The 24,233-nt window shown below is 40.1% G+C and overlaps 1 protein-coding gene across 26 annotated transcripts in view; it reads left to right on the top strand.

Annotated features, from left to right (window-relative positions):
* Positions 1–24,233, top strand: part of LOC105469991 (transcription factor Dp-2) — a 196,322-nt gene that overhangs the window by 136,632 nt on the left and 35,457 nt on the right. For 17 of the 26 annotated variants that reach the window (XM_011721660.3, XM_024789195.2, XM_071091049.1 and 14 more), the window contains 3 exons: positions 7,444–7,547; positions 17,542–17,663; positions 19,090–19,137. In XM_011721660.3, the coding sequence (XP_011719962.1) occupies positions 7,444–7,547; positions 17,542–17,663; positions 19,090–19,137 (274 nt within the window). Of the gene's footprint in view, positions 1–7,443; positions 7,548–10,738; positions 12,755–14,884; positions 15,689–17,541; positions 17,664–19,089; positions 19,138–24,233 lie in introns of those variants that run through there. The other 9 variants (XM_071091052.1, XM_071091053.1, XM_071091054.1 and 6 more) reach the window with 5 other exon arrangements.

Here is a 24,233-nt window from a genome sequence, read left to right as displayed (position 1 = left end):
GCCTGGCTGAAATTTTGGTTGACTGAATCTTTGTAATCTATTTAAAGGTGTCCTTTTGAGTGAAAATATATATATATATTTCTGCTGCTGAACTTAGCTGATTTGATGAAAGTAAGTTTTGTCTAAACATGTGGCTTTTATTTCTGGGTATTACAGCTATTGGAATTCTAGTGGAGTCCTTTTAACTACTTTTAAAGCAAATTTCATTTTTACTACTAATGAGACAATCATTTCTAGATCTTAAACTTGTTTTAGTAGCTATGGCTGATTCATTCTCTCTTTCAGAATGACAGTAACTTTTATATTTATTTATTTATTTATTTATTTGTTTGTTTGTTTGTTTATAAGACGGGGTCTCACTTTGTCACCCAGTCTGGAGTGCAGTGGTGCGATCTTGGTTCACTGCAACCTCCACCTCCCGGGTTCAAGCGATTCTCCTGCCTCAGCCTCCTAAGTAGTTGGGATTACAGACGCGCGCCACCACACCTGGCTAATTTTTGAATTTTTAGTAGAGACGGGGTTTCACCATGTTGATCAGGCTGGTCTCAAACTCCTGGCCTCGTGATCCTCCTGCCTTGGCCTCCCAAAGAGCTGGGATTACAAGCGTGAGCCACCACACCTGGCGACAGTAGCTTTTAAAATTATAAAACACGTGCATGCATGTTCATAAAATGTTTTTTTCAAATAATAAAAAGTGTAAAACAATGCTTCCTCCGTGCTACTCATCAGAGCTAACCACTATTAAATTTGTGGTTTCTCTTGGCAGACTTTTTATGAATATATAAAAATATATGAAAAATAGACATATATGTAGTTTTTCAGGTAAATGTAATCGTGTTCTTTTATAATAGGACATTTTTCCATGGCAATACATGCTTGTGTTTTTAGGGACTATATAATATTCCATCATGCACATGTACCAGAAGATGTTTAAACACTTAAATTGTTTGTAGGTCTTTGCTTTTCTCCACCGTGGTCCAATCCCAGGACACGTACAATTGTTCTTATCTGCCTAGTTTATTATATTTCCACCAGAGGAATTGCCAGTCAGAGGGTATGCCCATTGTCAATCATGATGTCACAGAAGCCAGACATTAGCTTACCACTTAGGCAACAGAGGGTATTTGTTGAGATGGAAAAAAGCTTTAAAATGTGTAGAATTATAGGCCGGGCATGGTGGCTTACGCCTGAAATCCAGCACTTTGGGAGGCCAAGGCAGGCGGATCACGAGGTTAGGAGATCGAGACCATCCTGGCTAACACAGTGAAACCCCATCTCTACTAAAAATCCAAAACAATAGCTGGGCGTGGTAGTGGGTGCCTGTAGTCCCAGCTACTCGGGAGGCTGAGGGAGGAGAATGGTGTGAACCCGGGAGGCAGAGCTTGCAGTGAGCCGAGGTTGTGCCACTGCACTCCAGCCTGAGGGACAGAGTGAGACTCTGTCTCAAAAAAAAGTGTGGAATTATTTTTAAAGTATTTATATAGAATTTTGTATTCTAACACACGGTCAGTTTATTCCTTTCTAATTAAAATCAACACATCAACACATCGTCAGAACCTCCAGAAAGGCTCTACAGTATTCCCTTCACTAACAGAGTATGTTAGTCCCTTGAGTGCAGGGAACAATGTTGCTTGTTCACTGAATATCCTAATGCTTAGCCTTAGTTCTTGACATAGAGTAGCAGGTGCCAAGTCAGTATTTTTAAAATGTGCCTGTTTTGCCACATCCTTACCAACTCAGTGCATTATCAGACTTGTTAATTTTTTATCAGTCTAGTATGCAAAAAGGTTTCCTTTTTTTAAAAAGTTGTTTGTTTCTTTGTTTGTTTTTTGAGACAGAGTCTTGCTCTGTCACCCAGGCTGGAGTGCAATGGCATGATTTTGGCTCACTGCAACCTCCGCCTCCCAGGTTCAAGCGATTCTCTTGCCTCAGCCCCCCAAGTAGCTGGGATTACAGGCACACACCACCACGCCCAGCTAATTTTTGTATTTTTAGTAGAGATGGGGTTTCACATCTTGGCTAGGCTGGTCTTGAACTCTTGACCTTGTGATCTGCCCACCTTGGCCTCCCAGAGTGCTGGGATTACAGGTGTGAGCCACCACGCCTGGCCCAAAAGTTAGTTTTTTAATTATTAAAATCAAGCATCTTTTCATGTGATCAGTGGTATCTGTATTTCTTCATATACCGGATTTATTTTTATATTGGGATATTGCCTTTTTCTTATTAATTCGTAACAGTAGGTTAAATAAACAAAATTTTTTAAAAAATGGTAATCAAATGACCTGTGCATTGCACATTTGTTTACCAGCCTGACATTTGTCTTCTAAGTATATTAAGTCTTGCTGTAAAGTTTTGATTTTTTTTTTTTGAGACGGAGTCTCGCTCTGTCGCCCAGGCTGGAGTGCAGTGGCCGGATCTCAGCTCACTGCAAGCTCCGCCTCCCGGGTTCACGCCATTCTCCTGCCTCAGCCTCCCGAGTAGCTGGGACTACAGGCGCCCGCCACCTCGCCCGGCTAGTTTTTTTTTTGTATTTTTTAGTAGAGATGGGGTTTCACCGTGTTAGCCAGGATAGTCTCGATCCCCTGACCTCGTGATCCACCCGTCTCGGCCTCCCAAAGTGCTGGGATTACAGGCTTGAGCCACCGCGCCCGGCCAAAGTTTTGATTTTTAAGTAGTCAAATCCATCAGTCTTTTTACTTAAGATATCTGAATTCTGTAACACGGTGAGGAGGGCCTTCCTCATTCCAGGATTATAAAAATAATATTGGGAGGCCGAGACGGGCGGATCACGAGGTCAGGAGATCGAGACCATCCTGGCTAACACGGTGAAACCCCGTCTCTACTAAAAAATACAAAAAACTAGCCGGGCGAGGTGGCGGGCGCCTGTAGTCCCAGCTACTCAGGAGGCTGAGGCAGGAGAATGGCCTAAACCCGGGAGGCGGAGCTTGCAGTGAGCTGAGATCCGGCCACTGCACCCCAGCCTGGGCGACAGAGCAAGACTCTGTCTCAAAAAAAATAAAAATAAAAATAAATAAAAATATTATTGTATTTTTTCTTAAGTTTTAATTTTTATGTTTAAATGTTTGATTTTTCTGAAATTTGTTTTTGTTCAATGTGATAAATTGAAATCTAAAATTTCTTTTATCCAAATGGATAGTCTCTTGTCTCAACATCATTGGTTTGAAATACTTTTATCATATACAAAATTTTCATATATAGGTGAAATTATTTCTGGACTATAATTTTTGTTTTGTCAATTTATTGTTCTTTTTTCTTTTTTTGAGACAGTCTTGCTCTATTGCCCAGGCTGGAGTGCAGTGGCGCTATCTCGGCTCTCTGCAACCTCCACCTCCTCAGTTCAAGTGATTTTCATGCCTCAGCCTCCCAAGTAGCTGGGATTACAGGTGTGCACCATCACGCCTGGCTAACTTTTGTATTTTTAGTAGAGACAGGGTTTCGCCATGTTGGCCAGGCTGGTTTCGAACTCCTGACCTCAGGTGATCTGCCCTGCTTGGCTTCCTAAAGTGCTGGGATTACAGGCGTGAACCACTGCCTGGCCACATTTTATTTTAAGAAAATCAGTTGCACAATTGCAAGGTAGGGAAACTTTATTTGATAATACCAGTTCGGTCATGTTAAAAGTGAAATAAACAAAGGACCTGCCGTTTAAATTGATTTCAAACTCAGTATGAGTTATGATCTTGGTTGGAAAAATAACAAGGGTTGTAATTTAAGCTGTATTGCAGGAAGTTTGGCATCCAGATTAGGAAAGGTAATACTTTCAATCTTGGCTGATCAAACACTTTTTATCATTTGTGCACCTGTTTTGTTCCAAGGACTAAACTAGGTGCTAGGATACAAAGCTGAGAGACGTAACCCATTTATAATAGAATTACAAGTAAGTGATAACAGGTTTTATGAGAAGCCAGAAGAGGAATATCCAGAATTTAGACCACAGGGGATGGGACAGCTTTTAAGAAGGAGGAGATGCATAGAGCAGAGGCTTTGGAGGTGGAGCTGTTGGCTTCACTACCATGGGACCTTGTATTTAATTTCAATCTCAATTTCTTAATATATAAAATAGGGTCACCAATAATCTATTTCACACTGTTGTCCTAAGCATCGATGAGGAAAAAAGTATACACACATACATACATACACATAAAATGTGTGTGTGTGTGTATATATATATACACTTTTTTCCTCATCGATGCTTAGGACAAGAGAGTGTGTGCATGTGTGTGCGCGCGCGTGTGCGCGTATATATGTGTATATGTACACTTTGTGTGTGTATATTTATATGTACATACATATATGTATGTATATATAGGAAACCTCTGGAACAGACTCTGGGGACATAATAATTGCTCAGAAAATGGTGTGGAAGCCATCCATTTTGAAGTGCTAGTAGGTAGGAGTTGGCTCAGTAGAGAAGGGCCTTCTCAGCAGATGGAAAGGTGTATGCCAAAGCCAGTTGGTTGAATTGGGGCCTCTCTAGAAATGTAAAGTATTTAATCTGGTTGGATTGCGGGGTACATGTGGAGGGAGCAACTGAAGATGAAGCTGTGAAAGGAGGCAGGGGTGAGATGTCCACTGCGAGCTTTTGTGCCATGTTGAGGAGTCTGAGAGGCTTTTAGGAAGTGTTGTGGAGTCCTTAAAAACCATAATTAGGGGAGTGTTCAGAACAGTTTTGCCAGTTGAAAGAATGGTTTGTTATAGATGCATGGAGTGGCTAGGAAAGCTGTTAGAAGTAGGATATCTAGTAAGAGTGATGGTGCTCAGCCCTGGCCGCACATTGGAACTGTTTGGAGAATGTTTAATGGCCTGATGCCCAGGTTCACCCCAGATCAATTATATGGGCAGCTCTAGGATCCAAGGCATTGGTATTGTTCATTGTTCCCCAGGCGATTCCATTGGACATCCTGTATTGTCAATCAACTGAGTTAGATGGTAACTGTATTCAAACCAGATATGAAGTTGCAAATTAAATGAGTGCCAGCAGCATAGTGCAGGGATCCCCAACCGGCCACCAGGTACCAGTCCATGGCCTGTTAGGAACTGGGCCACACAGCAGGAAGTGAGTGGCAGGCAGGCAAGCCAGTGAGTGAGCAAAGCTTCATCTGTATTTACAACCACTCCCCATCACTCACATCACCGCCTGAGCTCCGCCTCCTGTCAGATCAGCAGCGGCATTAGATTATCATAGGAGCACAAACCCTGTTGTGAACTGTGCATGTGAGGGATCTAGATTGCACACTTCTTATGAGAATCTAATGCCTGATGATCTGTCACTGTCTCCATCACTCCCAGATGGGACTCTCTAGTAGCAGGAAAACAAGCCCAAGGCTCCCACTGATTCCGCATTGTGATGATTTGTATGACTAATTCATTATATACTACAATGTAATAATAATAGAAATAAAATGCACGATAAATGTAATGTTCTTGAATCATTGCAAAACCATACCTCCCTTCACCCCCATCTGTGGAGAAACTGTCTTCCACGAAACCAGTCCCTGGTGCTAAAAAGATTGGGGACCGCTGGCATAAAGGAACTAGAATAAGGAAATAACAAATACGGTGGTCAGTTGAATGAGGAGGAGATTGAGTGAAGATCTGAAGATCATTTCTAGATTGGATCATTGGGTGGATTCAGTGATCATATACAAGGGCTCAGTCATATATCAAGAGTGAGAACAGGAAGTAGAAGCAGATTTGGGTACTTGGACTTGCTGAGTGGGTACAATAAATATAATTTGATTTTATTTGTGGAATTAGGGGGAAAATGAACTCTACAAAAACTGAAGGGAAAGGGCCAATGGAATAGTTGAAACTTCAGGAGACAGAGTAGATAATTGATGGGTGAGATCCCTGAAGAGGCAGAAAGTGCAGAGCAGAGATGAAAGAAGCCATTTTGGGCCAGGCACGGTGGATCATGCCTGTAATCCTAGAACTTTGAGAGGCTGAGGGAGGCGGATTACCTAAGGTCAGGAGTTCGAGACCAGCCTGGCCAACATGGTGAAACCCCGTCTTTAGTAAAACTCAAAAATTAGCCGGGCATGATGGCGGGTGCCTGGAATCCCAGCTACCCAGGAGGCTGAGACAGGAGAACCACTTGAACCTGGGAGGCGGAGGTCGCAGTGAGCCAAGATCGCGCCACTGAACTCCAGCCTGAGCGACAGAGCGAGACTCTCAAAAAAAGAAAAAGAAAAAAGAAGTCATTTAGGCTGGGTGCCATGGCTCAAGCCTTTAATCCCAGCACTTTGGGAGGCTAAGGGGGAGAACTGCTTGAAGCACAGGAGTTTGAGACCAGGCTGGGCAACATGGCAAGACCCCATCTCTACAAAATAAAAAAAATTAGCCAGGTGTGGTGACGCATGCCTGTGGTGTCAGCCACTTTGGAGGCTGAGGTGGGAGGATCACTTGAGCCCTGGAGTTTGAGGCTATAGTCAGCTGTCATTGCATCACTGCCCTCTAGCCTGGGTGTCAGAGAGAGACCCCCATCTCAAAAAAAAAAAAAATAGTAAGGGGATTAAAGAGTGTGGTCAAGTTTTGGAAGATGGGGGTCATCTGAGGAAGGCAACTAAGAAGGAAATGTCTTTGTTGTCCTACCCTTAAATGTTGTTTGTCCCCGGGTTTTAGTGTTGGCCTTTCACATACTTCCTGGATGATCTCCTTTGATATATTTTGTTACACTGTTATCTTCTAAGAGAAACACTGATAAGCTGAAGTTTGTCGGGGTAATTAAGTAGTTGATGTTATAGTTCAGAAAATAATAGGTTGGCTTTTCCTTTAGAGGAGAATTTTCTTGGTAGCAGTTTGCTATGGTAATTTGAAATTTAAAGTACTGAGATCACTTGAAAACACAGTACAGATCCCACTGTTCTTAGTATTAATAACTAGTTAGCACCATGTTTTTTCTCTAGTATTATAAAACCCTAAAACATTATCAATTTGACAGTTCGAAAATATGTTAGCTTTTAGTCTCGATGTTTTGTACTACAAAGAAATTTAAATAGTTATTTTACTTTTCATGTTATGTTTCATCATCAAATATATTATTTGTTCCGTCATGTCTATTAAAGATCTCTTTCTCAATTCTGATATAAACTGTGATTTGCATTATATATTCTCTAAATATTTTTTCCTCTAAAAGACCAACTGAAAGTTTCATAGTTAATTGTCAAATAATTGGAACTATTTATTTTATAGACTTTCAGTAAAATATAAATAAAGATTATTTATGCAGCAAAGTTAATTGTATTCCTTACAACAAAGCAATCATTAGTATGGCTTTTCAGTAAGGTGTATTTTGTTCATAATGTGCTTCCTAAGATATTTATAAATTACCTCAACAAAATGAATTAGGACCATGGGTGTATATAGCTAGAAAATGGCCTTGGTATTGCAGAATACTAACTTAATGTTTTGGTATCATTTCAGGCAACATTTCATTTGTTGCATTTCCAGTTTCCAATACCAACTCACCTACAAAGATTTTACCAAAAACCTTAGGACCAATAAATGTGAATGTTGGACCCCAAATGGTAAGAAAATTATCAAATCTTAGAATTGAAACTTTGTTTAGCCAAGACTTATTTAAAGGATAATTGCATTAAATATGTTTGATCAGATATTCCAGTTAAACCAGGAGTGGCAGGTGTCTCACGCCTGTAATCCCAACACTTTGGGAAGCCGAGACAGGTGGATCACTTGAGCTCAGGAATTCAAGACCAGCCTGGGCAACATGGTGAAACCCTGTCTCTACAAAAAACAGCTGGGCACTGTGGCACATGCCTGAAGTCCCAGCTACTTGGAGGACTGAGGCGGGAGGATTGCTTGAGCCCAAGAGGTCAAGGTCACAGTGAACCGTGTTTGCACCACTGCACTCCAACCTGGGTGATAAAGCAAGACCCTGTCTCAAAAAGAAAAAAACAAAATTATAATTAATTTCAGTTACCTGAGTCACTTTAAAAAAACATTCTGTTTTTATCTGAGTGTATCTGGTCAAGTCTTGAGCTTGAGAAAAAGAAAGTCATTGTGCTCTTTAATATTTAATTTTCACATATTTGAATCTGTGGATTCTGGATGTGTAGTTTTAAGTCTTTTGCTCTCTGTGTGAGGTTTCTCTTGTATTTAGTTGTTTAAATTGATTTGAAATGTATTATGCTTTATATCCTCCTCCTCTTTTCTTTTTCTTATAAAATAACCTTTACTGCTCTAAACTATGTATTCTCACATAAATGGAATCTGAGACCCAACAGTTAATTTACATCTGGAGCTATTAATTTAAAATTCCTTTCATTAAAGGCTTCTGGGGAAAAAACAATATACCAATTTATTTTAATCTTTAGTGGTAGAAATAATGAATGAAAAATGGAAAACAACTGTTTCTGTAAAGTCATTCATTAATTATGCTGGAGCGTGAAGTGTGTAGCACTTTCAGCAGACTTATTTATAAACAAGGTTGCATTCCACTACTCTGAAACTAAGTCTAATTTAAATGGCCTTACCCACCATTAGTAAAAGTACTCAAACATTTAAGCAATAACTCTTTGTTGCCAGTGTTTTCATCTTTTCATCTGTAGAGCAATAAGAATAAATTTCGCCCACAATGTACAACAGCACTGTGGACTATGTTAAATGCAAAGTTATTTAGATAAAAATATCTTTTAACATACCTAATGGTTTCAGAAAGTCTCTAAGACTTTAGGACACATTCTTGACATGACATTTTCCTTGGTTAGTTGAGGACTGTTTATCATCTGCAGAAATCAAGCTAAAGATCCAACACAATTTACTGTAAGTATGTGAAGAATGTAGTCTAGCTCCAAACCTCATGGAGATTTAAGCTCAAATAAGAGCCTTCATTTCAAGGTAGCTCAGGTTATATTTTCAAACATTTGCTAAGCATTTTCCCCTCCTCAGCCACTACTATAGGTGCAAATGAGATAAAACACTCAACTTTAAAATCTGCATTTTGAAATGTGATTATATAAGTACCAAAATTAAACATACTCAAATTTTTATGAGTCTTGCCCTTACAGTACTCTTCTGTTTTGAGAGATTATTTTCTATTATTTTTTGTTTGTTTAATGCTGCTATACCCCAAGGTGAATTTATCCTTTGGAAGCATATATAATTTTTCTCCCATTGTCAGTTTGAACTAACATGCATGTTAGCCCTTACGTGGTCCAGTTCTGTTAATAATAAGTAGTGATGTGTGGTACTAACTCAGTTACTGTAAATCTCAGGATCAGCAGAACAAAGGTCACAAGAAGGAGAGGAGATTTGGAACTCTACCTTTAACTGGGCCATCCCAAGTACTTAATTTGTCCGCCTACTTCTGAAGTCCTTTTTTCAGTTCTGAGTTCTTAGGCAGGAATCAGAATTTCGTTTTTGGTTTCCTAATGGTTGTAAGACCCCATTGCTATCTCTTGAATGTGTCCCTCCAAAATTCATGTTGAAGCTTAATCCCTATTGTCATGGTATTAAGGGGTGGGACCTTTGGGGAAGTAATTAAGCTATGAGGGCTTCATTCTCATGGAGGGGATTAGTGACTTTATAAAAGAAGTTGAGGCTGGGTGCGGCGGCTCAGGCCAGTAATCCCAGCACTTTGGGAGGCCGAGGTGGGCAGGTCATGAGATCAAGAGACTGAGACCATCCTGGTCAACATGGTGAAACCCATCTCTACTAAAAATACAATAATTGCTGAGGGTGGTGTCTCAAGCCTGTAATCTCAGCACTTTGGGAGGCCGAGGCAGGTGGATCACGAGGTCAGGAGATCAAGACCATCCTGGCTAAAACAGTGAAACCCCATCTCTACTAAAATACAAAAAATTAGCTGAGCATGGTGACACACATGTAGTCCTAGCTACTCGGGAGGCTAAGGCAGGAGAATCACTTGAACCTGGGAGGCAGAGGTTGCAGTGAGCAGAGATCGTGCCACTCTACTCCAGTCTGGGCAATAGAGCAAGACTCCGTCTAAAAAAAAAAAAAAAAAAAAAAAGTTGAAGGGAGCTCTTTGCCCCACTTCCTGTAGTGAAGACACTACAAGAAGGTACCACCTATGAAGCAGAGAGTGAGCCTTCACTAGACACTGAATTTGCTGGCTTGATCCTGGACTTCCCAGCCACCAGAACTTCAAGAAATACATTTCTATCGTTTATAAATTACCTATGCTAAGGTATTTTGTTATAGCAGACTAAGACAAAAATTAGTACCAAGAACTGGGGTGCTGCCAGAACAAACACCTAAAACTGTGGAAATGGCTTTAGAACTGGGTAATGGGCAGAGGCTGGAAGAGTTCAGAGGAACAGGCTGGAAAAAGCCTCTTGAGATGAATGGACCATTAAGGGTGATTCTGGTGAGGAATCAGAAGAGGAGGAGAGCTGTAGAGAAAGCCTCACTCTTCTTAGAGAGTACCTCCGTGGTCATGAACAGAATGTTGGCACAAATATGGATGGTAAAGGCCATTATAATGAGGTCCCAGACAGGAGTGAAGGACATGTTATTGGAAACTGGAGGAAAAGCCATCCTTGTTACAGAGTAGCAAAAGGCTGGGTGCAGTGGCTCATTCCTGTAATCCCATCATTTTGTGAGGCCAAGGCAGAGGATGTCTTGAGCCCAGTAGTTCAAGACCAGCCTGGGCAACATAGTGAGACCTCATCTCTACTAAAAAAAAAACTAAAAATAAAAATTAGCTAGGCCGGGTGCAGTGGTTCATACCTGTAATCCCAGCACTTCGGGAGGCCGAGGCTGGTGGATCACTTGAGGTCAGGAGTTCAAGACCAGCCTGGCCTACGTGGTGAAACCCTGTCTCTACTAAAAATACAGAAATTAGCCGGACATGGTGGTGGGTGCCTGTAATCCCAACTACTTGGGAGGCTGAGGCAGGAAGATCACTTGAACCTGGGAGCCTGAGGTTGCAGTGAGCAAAGATTGCACCATTGCACTCCAGCCTGGGCAACAGAGTGAGACTTTGTCTCAGAAAACAAACAAACAAAAACCCAGGCATGGTGGCACCTATAGTCCTTGCCACTCAGGAGATTAAGGAGAGAGGATCACTTGGGCCCAAGAGTCCAAGGCTGTAGTGACCCTGACAGAGGGGTCACTATAAGACAACCAAACAACAACCACCAAAAAAGTGGCAAGGGACTTCACTGAATTGTTTTCCTGTTTTAATGTTTTGTGGAAGGAGGAACTTAGGATCAGTGAAATTGGATAGTTGGCCAAAGAAATTTCTAAGCAAAGTGTTTAGGGATCAACGTGGCTTCTCTTGGCTGTTTATAGTAAAATGTGAGAAGAGAGAAGTGAATTAAAGATATAATTTATAATCAGAAGTGAAGATTTAGGAAATTCTCAGCTTGGCCATGTAAAGAATAAAAAAGCATGTTCTGGAGGGAACACCAAAAGAGTGGCCTAGTCACCTTTTGATAAAGAAGACTAGTGTGCATGGGTGGAAGCTTGGTGCTGTTCATCAAAACATGGAAGAATAAACCCACAGCATTTCAGTGATTATCGATGCTGCTCCTCCCATCACAGGCCCAGAGTGCCAAGACATGGGGGACAGAACTATCAAAAGAGGGGCTTCAGGCGCTAATGAAACCCTGGCAATCGCTTCCTGGCACTGTGTCAAGTCTGCTCCCCAAATTTTGGCGCAGTGCTCCTTAGCCATTCCAGGTGTGGCTCCGGTAGGCCCAAATATAGTGCAAGTATATATGTGGCTGCTCCTCTAGAGGGCACAGGTGGTGAACCTTGGCAGTATCTGAGTGATGCCATCTCCAGTGGGTACAGGGTGCACAAGCTGCGGGGTATGATAACTTCCACCTAGATTTCAAAAGATGCCCTGGAGAGCCTTAACAGATCCTGGCAGAGAATTGCTACAGAGGTGAGGCCACCACTGGGAACCCTCGCCAGGGCAAAGCTTAGTGGAGCTGAGAGGGGCGGGGTCGCTCCCTGAGGCCCTAGTCTAGTAGACCTTCCAGCATGCAACTGCAGCCTGGGAGAGCCACATGCAGAAGACTCAAAATCTAACCCAGGAGAACTGAGCATGGGCTGCCCCCAATAAAGTCATGGGGATGGGGGCCCCTGGTAGCCTGGGGGCCCAACTCCTGCTCCAGTGTGTCCAAAAGGCAGGATATCAAGTCAAAGATTATTCTGAAGCCTTAAAAGTTAATGTTTGCCCTGTTGGGTTTTGGATTGGTTGGGACCTATTATCCCTTTCTTCTTTTCTGTTTTCTCCCTTTTGGAATGGGAATGCATGTTCTGTGCCTGTCCCATCATTGTATTTTGGAAACAGGTTGGATTTCACAGACTCACAGCTGGAGGGGAATTTGCCTCAGGATGAATTGCACCTTTGAGTCTTACTCATATCTGATTTGGGGAAGGAGTTAGGACTTGTGAGACTATGGAATGAAATGAATGTATTTTGCCTGTGAAATAGGAATGTTAGAGGGTCAGGAACTGAATGCTCTGGTCTGAATGGGTTCCTCCAAAATTCATGTTGAAACCTCATCCCTACTGTGGTGGTATTAAGAGGCGGGGCCTTTGGGGAAGTGATGAAGTCATGAGGGCTTCACCCTCATGAATGGAATTAGTGCCTTTATAAAAGAGGTTGAAGGGAGCACCCTGGACCCTTTCTGCTATTAGGATGCAACCAGAAGGCATCATCTCTGAAGCAGAGAATAAACCCTCACCAGGCACTGAATCTGTCAGCACTTTAATTTTGGACCTCTCAGCAACCTCCAGAACAGTGAGCAATAAATTTCTATGGTTTGTAAATTACCCAGTTTAGTACTCCTTGCGGAAGACTTTAAAGAAAATTAATTAGTTAATTACCCAGTCTAAGGTGGTTTGTTATAGTAGCCTGAATGGACTAAGACACCCAGTTAGAGCCATTATCGGTTCTCCTCTAACTCCCTCATCCATGATTTTTTAAAAAGTTTTTGTTTAGTTAAAGAATTCTTGGATAAAAACTCACTGATTTGCTTCTTAGCCTTCTGTTTCTGCTTGCCCTTTGAACTTCACGTGTCTTTTGGAAGCCAAATCTTAATGGTAGATAGAAATTTCAAAAGGCCCCATGAAAAGTTTTCATTTGTTTTCTGTGGTTATGGAAACTAGTTTAGCAGTACTTATTTCAGTTGAAGATACTTGCCCTTTTCTTATAGGCTCTCTTATGGTTATATGTTATAGATCTTGTGATTATACAGTTGACCTTTGAATAATGCAAGGGATAAGGGCACAGCCCCTGTGCAGTCATGAATCCATGGTTAGCTTTTGACTCCCCCAAAATTTAACTGTTAATACCTTATTATTGACTAGAAGCCTTACTATAACATAAATAGTCGAATAACACATTTTATGTTATATTAATGTTATTTTGTATGTTAATATGTATTGTATACTGTATTCTTACAATAAAGTAAGCTAGGGAAAAAAATTACTAAGAAAATCATTAGGAAAATACATTTATAATTCATTAAGTGGAAGTGGATTATCATAAAAGTCTTCATCCTCGATGTCTTCACGTTGAGTAGGCTGCAGAGGAGAAAGAGGAGAAGTTGATCTGGCTGTCTCAGGGGTGGCAGAAGTGAAAGGAAATCCATGTATAAGTGGACCTGCCCAGTTCAAGCCCATGTAATTCAAGGGTCAACTGTATAAGATAATCTCATGACTGTCTTATTTTAGAAGAGTGAAAACTGCATGTTTCTTACAGTGAAAACCAAAATTCCATCAAATAGTGAAATCTCTTAATATACCACTTTATAATTTTGTAATTTTTTTCCCTTTGGAATACATATGCTCTCTTGGCTTTTTAAACTGTAGATGGCAGTAGCACATAAAATATGTTGATTGAGGGCAGGAAAATGTTCAGAATAATGTTCAATTGCTATCTGATTTTCCCAGTGTAACTAATTCTATTGTCAGAGAAACCACATAACATTTAAATTAAGGATGTCTGGATTTTTGGTAAGAGCACTCTGGAATTTAAAACTCTATTTTCCTTATCGTATCAAGTGAATATTAAAAGTATATTTTTACCTCCAACTTTAATACTTCAGTTTGGGATTTCAATTTTTTTTTTTTTTTACAGAGTCTCGCTCTGTCGCCTAGGCTGGAGTGCAGTGGCACGATCTCAGCTCACTACAGCCTCCGCTTCCCAGGTTCAAGCGATTCTTCTGCCTCAGCCTCCTGAGTAGCTGGGATTACCGGCGTGTGCCACAACACCCAGCTGATTTTGTTTGTATTTTTGGTAGAGATGGGGTTTCACCATTTTGGCCAGGCAGGTCTCGAACTCCTGACCTCAAATGATCCACCCGCCTCAGCCTCCCAAAGTGCGGGGATTTTTAGGAGTGAACCACCGTGCCTGGCCTGGGATTTCAAAATTAAGGTTCAGAGTTAGAAAGCATGACTGACTCATCACCCTGTAAACCAATTTTCTTATATTCTGTGGCTGTTCAAGTCTCACTGACTTTCCTTTTGTTTTATTTCTTACGTTTCACTCTCATTATCCTAGTTTAGTAACTTACCGTATCTCACATACTCTTAGACCTTATCTTTCCTGTTCATGTGTGTCATCTCTGTAATTTGTTCATGCAGGAAATGTTTATTAAGGAATTGCTGTGTACCAGGCCCTGTGCTAAGAGAAAGGAGCAGAGTGTTGCTAATCACTCTCCAATCAGCAAAGAATATCAGCTAACAATCTGACAATGAGGGAGGGAAAAAAAGAAAATGTAAACTAGAATTCACTTTCAAAGTCATTTTCATAAAGATAGCCTGTTTTTCTCTATGTCCTCTTTCCCTTCCTCCTTCCTTTCTTTTTTTTTTTTTTTTTTGAGATAGAGTCTCACTCTGTCGCCCAGGATGGAGTGCAGTGGCATGATCCCTGGTTACTGTAACCTCCGCCTCCTGGGTTCAAGTGATTCTCCTGCCTCAGCCTTCCAAGTAGCTGGGATTATAGGTGCCCACCCCCACGCCCAGCTAATTTTTATATTTTTAATAGAGTAGGGATTTTGCCGTGTTGGCCGGGCTGATCATGAACTCCTGACCTCAAATGATCTGCCTGCCTTTGCCTCTCAGAAAGTGCTAGGATTACAGGCATGAGCCACCATGCCCAGCTTTTTTTTTCTCCAAAGCCCTGTAAATCAGCAAAACCAAGCATGTAGGCTGCTAATACCATATAGAAAAAGATCTCCTTAGTAATAATACTGCAATAGTAATGCAATGCATTTCAAGGGTAAATTGGAATGCTTAGAATAGCTTTGTAGACACTGCTGTTCAAGGAGTAGAGTCGACCAGAGGGTAATCAAATAACTCACATTTTTCTTCATAAGCTGTCCATACCCAAGGTCAGCATGATAGAGAATGTGATGTAGTGATTGGTGGAAACTATGTTGTATTTTTTTAGTGGATTTTATATAATCCTTTTAGCATATCAATAAATGAAGTTACTTTTTTTCCTTATTATTTTAAAAGTTGAGTATTTTATCCCAGTTAGTAAATATTTATTGTGCCTTTCCTATGAGCATCCCCTACCACTGTGTTAAACCCTGCAAAGGACATAGTTTAGCAGGTTACTCTCCACCCCTAAAGATCCTGCACTGAAATGAAAGTGGGGATGTGGGACCAGACGTGTGGAGTGGGAAGTGCAAGCATACTTGGAATGCAAGGCAGAATTCATTGAGAGGTACAGACACATTTTCTGTTTTTATGTTTTCGCACGAGGCAAACTTCTGAGTGCCTTATTTAATACCCTTGGTGTGTTGTACATAATCAGAACTCTCCAGACATCTGTCAGTATTATTAACTTTTGTTTTTATTTTTGTAACTATAGAATGAACTTACTAAAACTATTTCATAAACAATTGTAGGTACTAACATCTTCCTAGCCCCAAACTAACATAGTCAAACATAAACAGAAGCTAGCTAAGATTCTTAAATACTTGGTAAATGAATACATGTTGACTAGACTTTAATAACTAGGTCTGAACTATTTTTATGCTTCAGAGGTTATTGTTTGACTCTTTCCTTCAAATGCAAATGAAGAGCTTGAAATGCTTATTAATCCTCCCCTTTAGTTATGTATGGAGCAAGTTAGCAATGAATTTAATGATTCACCCTGGCTGCAGAAACATGTTTCATTTGGTCAGGGAAATAAAAATTAATTAGCATTTTGTCTTGCATAAGGCAGTAGAATAGAACTATTTCTCTTGTTTGAGGACTTATTCAATTACATGTAGTCCCTGTAGATATTTTTCTCTCTGAGTTGGGACTTAAAACTTACTATCATGAACACTTTCAAAACTTTACAAAAATAGAACTATATACCCAACAGTTGCTTCAATAATTATCCAATAGGGTCCAATCATGTTTCATTAATATCCCCATTCACTCGAGCGTGCCTCTTCCCCTTTTTTTACATGAAAATATTTCTAAAGCTATCACTAGGCTGCTAGGTTTTTTGTATTAATTATTATAAATGTCTTTGGGAAGAACATGTTTTGTTTTTTAACCAGTGAAAATTTTAAGACCTGGAAAGGAATTTGGTAACACATATAAGGTACCTTTCTAAAAAAGTCTTTAGGGGTTCCATTAATCCCCTTTCTGGAGTCTAGCCTTAGGAAATAGAAATTAAGGGCGAGGTCTTTGTACAAAAATGTTTATCACAGCATTCTTTATAACAGTGAACAATTAAAAATCCATATATATATAATAGAGAATAATAAATCCACATGGTAGAATGTTTTATGGTCTTTAAAATGTCTTCAAAGAGGATTTAATAACATGAAATACTCTTTTTTTTTTTTTGAGATGGAGTTTTGCTTTTTTTGCCCAGGCTGGAGTGCAATGGTGCCATCTCCGCTCACTGCAACTTCCGCCTTCTGGGTTCAAGCGATTCTCCTGCCTCAGCCTCTCGTGTAGCTGGGATTACAGGCGCACACCACCATACCTGGCTAATTTTGTATTTTTAGTAGAGATGGGTTTTTACCATGTTGGCCAGGCAGGTCTTGAACTCCTGACCTCAGGTGATCCTCCCACCTTGGCCTTCCAAAGTGCTGGGTTTACAGCGCGAGCCACCGCTCCCTGTCCAATACTTTTTTTAAAAAGGATAAAATTGCATCTATATAATTATCCAAGCTGGATAGTATCTTTGTGTATACTGTATGATGGACTGTGGAAGTCTGATTTGCTCTTACCCTGGTTTCAGTAAATCAAGCTGTACTGCAATTCATTTCCTCAGTTTCAAAGAAAGCTTTTCATTTTTCTGATTTTTGAAGCATTGTCAGTTCTGTACTTAATCCTTCCAAATTGCCATTCATTTGCTGAAACCTGAATTGTGACCTCATGTCAGTATTCAGGATACTTGTGCATTAAGATCCTAGGATATAAGTAAATCAAAGGCATTGCTTATATTCTTAGATGACTGACATTAAGTACCTTTTATTTCCTCATATGTAGGTTAGCAATCAACATTATTTTCTGCCTGTAGGCTTTTCTTAATAATTAAGAATATCATATTCTTTGTTCCTGACTTTACAGATTATAAGCACACCACAGAGACTAACCAGTTCAGGAAGTGTTCTGATTGGGAGTCCATATACCCCTGCACCAGCAATGGTTACTCAGACACACATAGCAGAAGCTACTGGCTGGGTCCCTGGGTAAGAGTGTTGCAAGTTACTATTTTTAAAACCTTAAAAAAGAAGTTTAGACATTTTTTTCTCACTATCTTGTCTTCCGTTCTTGTTTTATTTTAGTTTAGTTCTTAAAAACAAATGTTTTTCCTTTAAAATCACCTATTTTATTTCACTTTATATCTTAGATATAAATCATCTCTGGAACAACTATTTTTAAACAGAAAAAAACAGTACAATAAATCATAACTGAACGCCGTGACTTTTTAAACTCTGGAATAGGACTACTTTTATTATAACATTTAACTGCTTTGGAAATATAAAAACTCTATTTTTATATATTTTTAACTCACATAAAAAAGGAGTTAAATATTAAGTGTTGGCTATACTCAGAATTTCCCCTATGAATTATTTCCTTAAAAACCAGAAAAGGTTAGGAAAAGAGGCCAAATACATTTTTTTATTAAATTTCCTCTTCTTTTTAAACGCTGAACAATTGAATCAATATCTCTTCTATGTTACTAATTTGTCACTTTTAGTACAAACTTCTATATGTTTCATCTTTGCCTGTAAATACTTACACCTTTCTCTACTCTTTATCATTTTAGTACCTCATACTTCCATAAAAGAAAAATAAATAAGATAAATTGCTGAAAATCTCGTTTTGTTACTTGAGATGTTTTGTTACTTTAGAAGTTATTTACATGGTGGAATACTGCATTGGTGATTCTGTCATATGTGAGTTTGAGCAAGCAGATGGTAAATCTTAGTGCAGTAAGAATCTCCTTGCTTCAAGGATATTAAGTGAATTAATAATCCTGGCAAAGTGCTTTAAGATGTATACATATTAATATACATAAATACATGCCTACACACACGTACAAATACATTAAAGACAGAAGAGTTTTGTATATGCATACTTTTCCATTATCAAATGAGCTGAAATGACAGAATTACCTGTAATCCTATGGGCGTTACTCAATCCTCATGAACATTCTTGTGTACATCTAAGGTTACCCTGGATTTCTATATAGCCTTGAAAGATTATAACATGAAAGCCAAGCCTGTGCCAGCAGTGTTGGCCCACTTTGGAAATGACCAGGGTCTGGATATTTTCAGCCCCATTTGTGCTTTATATTGGAGGTGGCAGGATTGTCTGGTATAGTCAGTATTTCACAGAGTGAAGAAAATTTTTCTCTGTCTTGTTTGCAGGTCTGCAGTGTTTTCCTCCCTAACTATTCATTGAGCTCTTTTCAACCTATGATTATTATGTTGTGATATCTTGTTCACATGATACAATTAGGATTTATTTTATGTACCTATCTTTTGTATTTGTTAGTTTTAGTCTTCAAATATATTCAATGTATAATTAGACAAGTTATAATAAAGTATTAATGAAATTAAATTGTATTTAAGTATGTGTTGTTTTTATGCTATCTTTTTTCCTTTTTAGTGATAGAAAACGGGCTAGAAAATTTATAGACTCTGATTTTTCAGAAAGGTGAGTAGAAGTCTAACTATTTTGTTTGGAAGATTCTGTTATATAGAGAGGTTGTTGGCGTTGCGACTACTCTGGTTTAATGCGATGTTTCTCTTCGTGTAACTTCAACTTCTTTCAGTTTTTGCCATTATTTCATTCTGCATCAAATGCCCCAGTTCACTCATAGTATCTGTATGGTTTCAGTAGAAATTACCCTGTGAGCAGATTGACTATTGGTAGTATGTCCTTTAGTATTACCTCCCCTCTTTCCATCTGGGAAATGAAGAGTTTTATCAAAGTGAATGCTCCACATTACCCTAACATGCCCAAACTTTAACAAGTTTTTCTTTTTTCTTTTTTTTTTTTTTTGAGATGGAATCTTTCTTTGTCACCCAGGCTGGAGTGCAGTGGTGCGATCTTGGTTCACTGCAACCTCTGTCTCCCAGGTTCAAGTGATTCTCCTGCCTCAGCCTCCTGAATAGCTGGGATTACAGGCGCACACCACCATGCCTGGCTAATTTTTGTATTTTTAGTAGAGACGGGGTTTCACCATGTTGGCCAAGCTGGTCTCGAACTCCTGACCTCATGATCCACCTGCCTCAGCCTCCCAAAGTGCTAGGATTACAGGCGTGAGCCACCGCACCCTGCTAAGTTTTTCTTAAAACATTTATAAATCATAACAAACTCTCAGTTGTTCTTAAGCAATATGTTGGGCATAAGGAAAGTTCACGTTATCTTAGAATATTAGGACAGTGGCTTCTCCATTCTGACTGCATCAGAATCACTTGTAGTCTGTTAAGTAAAAAATAAATGCCTGCCACGTCAGAAACTCCTACATTTTCTAATTTGCTATCTCTGATTTGCTGTGCCCTGAGAAACTAGATGGCTAAATGTGTTAGAATTCAGTCTAAAATGAAAGTGACTAGGCTCTGAGTGAGAACTGTGGGAATATGTATAAAGGATGTGTGTTTTCTTGCCCTGACACTAGTGCTGTTTCAGTTCCTTGGTGGCTTTTGTTGCTTGCTTCTTGGTCCTAATTGTTTTCAACAGATACAATCACGTCTGAGGAGCTGCCGTACCATAGAAACGAAATGTTCTTTACTCTCTAATGGAAAGTCCTCTTTCCAACTCAAACTGGTCTTTACTGGTGTTTATCCTTGGAAAGGGCAACAGAACAAGTTCTTGCAGATGTATTTAGCAATGTTTAAGGCCTTAAAATGGAACTATTTGTCAGTTATGATGGGTGACACCTCTGCATTGCAAACAGTACAAAAACCAAGATTCTCTTTATTCTCCTTTGTAAGTGAGAATTCTAAAGATCTATAAGTGAGAATACATAAACGTGTTAGATTAAATGTATTAGTATAGCCATTGGTTCAACTTTGTCTTTCTACATTTGGTTCAGTGGCTTTTTTTCCTAGCATTTTTTTTTTATCATTCTTTAAAAAGTTTTGAATGTAACTTTTCTGCAGTGTATCCCCACCACCCCTCTGTCAAACTGCAAAGATTTGACATGTGTTTTTCTTTATTCCTTGTTCTAAATTAGTAAGATTTAGCACAGTGGTGTTTCAGTTTTTTCTTTATGCTTCTTTTTTTTCTTTTTTTTTTGAGATGGAGTCTTCCTCTCTCTCCCAGGCTGGAGTGCAATGGCTTGATCTCAGCTCACTGCAACCTCTACCTTCTGGGTTCAAGCGATTCTCCTGTATCAGCCTCCCAAGTAGCTGGGATTACAGACATGCACCACCATGCCCAGCAAGTTTTTGTATTTTTGTAGAAGCAGGCTTTCACCATGTTGACCAGGCTAGTCTCAAACTCTTGACCTCAAGTGATCTGCCTGCCTTGGCCTCCCAAATTGCTGGGATTACAGGCGTGATCCACTGTGCCCAGCCTCTTTTGTTTTTAAGACATGGTGTCACTCTGTTGCCCAGGCTGGAGTGCAGTAGCGCGATCTCGGCTCACTGCAACCTCTGCCTCCCAAGTAACTGGGACTACAGGCGTGTGCCACCACACCCAGCTAATTTTTGTATTTTTAGTAGAGATGGGGTTTCACTATGTTGGCCAGGCTGGTCTTGAACTCCTCACCTCAAGTGATCCACCTGCCTTGGCCTCCCAAAGTGCTGAGATTATAGGCATGAGCCACCACACCTGGCCTTTTTTTTATTTTTTACTTTTTTGCTAATTAAGTCAAGGTTTAATTTTATAAACATGACTGAAATATTTTGTTGATTTAAATATTCTGGTTGACTCTTTTTTTAACAAGAAATGAAACTTTTACTATATATTTTATATAACTCCTTATTTAAATGAAATACGTTTATTGCAATTTATACTTGAAATACAATACTATAAATTTAATTTGTATATTACTTTTGTAAACCACAAAAAATTTATTGGGAAAATGTCAAGAGATGGTTTGTAGATTCTAGTTACGTGCCTGGAAAGAAAGAAAAATACTTTTTTATTCTTTGGGTGTAATTCTTTTGAATACTTAAAAGGAAATAATTAATAAACTGTAACATGCTTTTCAAACCACAGTATATTAGTGGGGTTTGTTTGTTTGTTTGTTTGTTTTTCGAGATAGAGTCTCGCCCTGTTGTCCAAAATGGAGTGCAGTGGCGCGATCTCTGCTCACTGCAGCCTCCGCCTCCTGGGTTCAAGCAGTTCTTTTGCCTCAGCCTCCTGAGTAGCTGGGATTACAAGCACCCACCACCATGCCCAGCTAATTTTTATATTTTTAGTAGAGACAAGTTTCACCATATTGGCCAGCTAGTCTCGAACGCCTGACCTACCTCAGCCTCTCAAAGTACTGAGATTACAGGGGTGAGCCACCGTGCCCAGTCTGTGGTTTTATTTTCTTATTTAGGTTTTAGTTTCTTAATTTAGTTCCTTTGATAAAGAATGCTTCCTCCTGGTTTCTTTGTTTGGTTTATGAATTAATAGAGTGTTTACATCCTGTGGCCAAATATTGATGTTATTTGGAAAGAGAGGGTCTTGGTGTTTGAAAGATCTCAGGCTCTTAAAAAAATGTGTAAACCCTATATATTTAAGATTTAAATAGAGAGCTTCCAATTTAAGATGATGCACTGGGCTGGGCACGGTGGCTCATGCACGTAATCTTGATACTTTGGGAGGCCGAGGTGGGCAAATTACAAGGTCAGGAGATCGAGACCATCCTGGGTAACACAGTGAAACCTCATCTCTACTAAAAATACAAAAACTAGCCAGGCATGGTGGCACATGCCTGTAATCCCAGCTAGTTGAGAGGCTGAAGCAAGAGAATCACTTGAGCCTGGGAAGCGGAAGTTGCAGTGAGCCGAGATCATGCCACTGCACTCCAGCTTGGGTAATAGAGCGAGACTCCATCGCAAAAAAAAAAAAAGATGGACTGATTACTCATGTTTACTCCCTACCTTCCTCATGCCCACTGCTAAGATATTATTGAAATTTTAGTATAAAAAATAACTAAAGGGACCTGGGCACAGTGGTTCACGCCTGTAATCCCAGCACTTTGGGAGGCCAAGGTGGCCATATCACTTGAGGTCAGGAGTTCAAGACCAGCCTAGCCAACCTCATGAAACCCCATCTCTACTGAAAATACAAAAATTAGTCAGGCATGGTGGCACATGCCTTTAATCCCAGCTACTTAGGAGGCTGAGGTGCAAGAATCGCTTGAACCCAGGAGGCAGAGGTTGCTGTGAGCTGAGTTCGTGCCACTGCACTCCAGCCCCGGCAACCGAGTGAGACTCTGTCTCAAAAAAAAATAATAATAATCATAATCATAATAATTAAAGTAAATCTGCAAAGGTGCTGTAAAAAATGATAGGGGTACAGATTTCCCAACTGGAAAATGAAGGCTAGTGTTATGATGAAAAGTGAAAGTAGAGAAATCTACATCGCACAATATGCGTGGAAGAAGTCAGCATCAGAAATGGTAGCCATTGTACCCTACATTGTCACAGAGAGGCTCCAGGCTTAAAGTTGACTTCTGTAGAAAGCAAGAATGAATTGTTGGAGGAAGTAAGGAGAGTGATTAAATAAAGACTTTGAGCAGCTGGGCCGGCTGAACCATCCCAACCCTTCAAATCCCCTTGTACCTCTTATCCCACCTCCATACACAAAGCAGTTGCACCAAACACATTTCTCCCCCAGGGCTGAAACTTGGAGAATTGATCCCAGGGAAACAACTGCCTGCCTCAGTTGGGTTTAAGAATTTTAGTATGCCGCCAGGCGCGGTGGCTCACGCCTGTAATCCCAGCACTTTGGGAGGCCAAGGCGGGCAGATCACGAAGTCAGGAGATCGAGCCCATCCTGGCTAACACAGGGAAACCCCATCTCTACTAAAAATACAAAAAATTAGCCAGGCGTGGTGGCGGGCGCCTGTAGTCCCAGCTACCTGGGAGGCTGAGGCAGGAGAATCACTTGAACACAGGAGGCCGGAGGTTGCAGTGAGACAAGACTGCGCCACTGCACTCCAGCCTGGGCGATGGAGCAAGACTCTGTCTCAAAAAAAAAAAAAAAAAGAATTTTAGTATGCCCCAGAACAGGTTTTCCTCATACTGGCATTTGTATTTGTGGGGAAGAGAGAGAGAACAGACTGGCTGCCTGCTTGCCTGCTTAGCAGCAAACACAACCTGAAGTTAAGCTTGTTGCCAGCATGGCCCACTCACATCCACAGAAGTTGTAGTTAGCCCTGCACAAGTGAGGAGAACCTTCTTAGGAAAACAAGCCTGCATACAAGAAGCTCATGTAAACTCTATATGTTGAAAACTTGAATTCAACATTTGTGAATATGAAAGAACAGGACATTTTGGGAAAACTATCATGAAAGAAAAGGAACAAGATGAATAAACAAAAGTTATGACCCAAGAGGATGTAGAACAGTAAGATAAAAAAGAACAATAAAATAAAGTTGTAATTATCACCCTTTGAGAGGTCTGAAGGTTCCTAAGAAGCAAATACCCATGAAAGAAAAAGAAGATCCTATGGATAAGAAGCAAGGAAGAAAAACATTCTGTGAAGTTTAAAACATGATTGCCGGCTGGGCATGGTGGCTCACACCTGTAATCCCAGCACTTTGGGAGACTGAGGCAGGCGGATCATCTGAGGTCAGGAGTTCA

The sequence above is a fragment of the Macaca nemestrina genome, chromosome 2 (assembly GCF_043159975.1).
Source record: "Macaca nemestrina isolate mMacNem1 chromosome 2, mMacNem.hap1, whole genome shotgun sequence".
NCBI lineage: Eukaryota > Metazoa > Chordata > Mammalia > Primates > Cercopithecidae > Macaca > Macaca nemestrina.
This window is presented reverse-complemented; position numbering and strand designations above follow the sequence as displayed.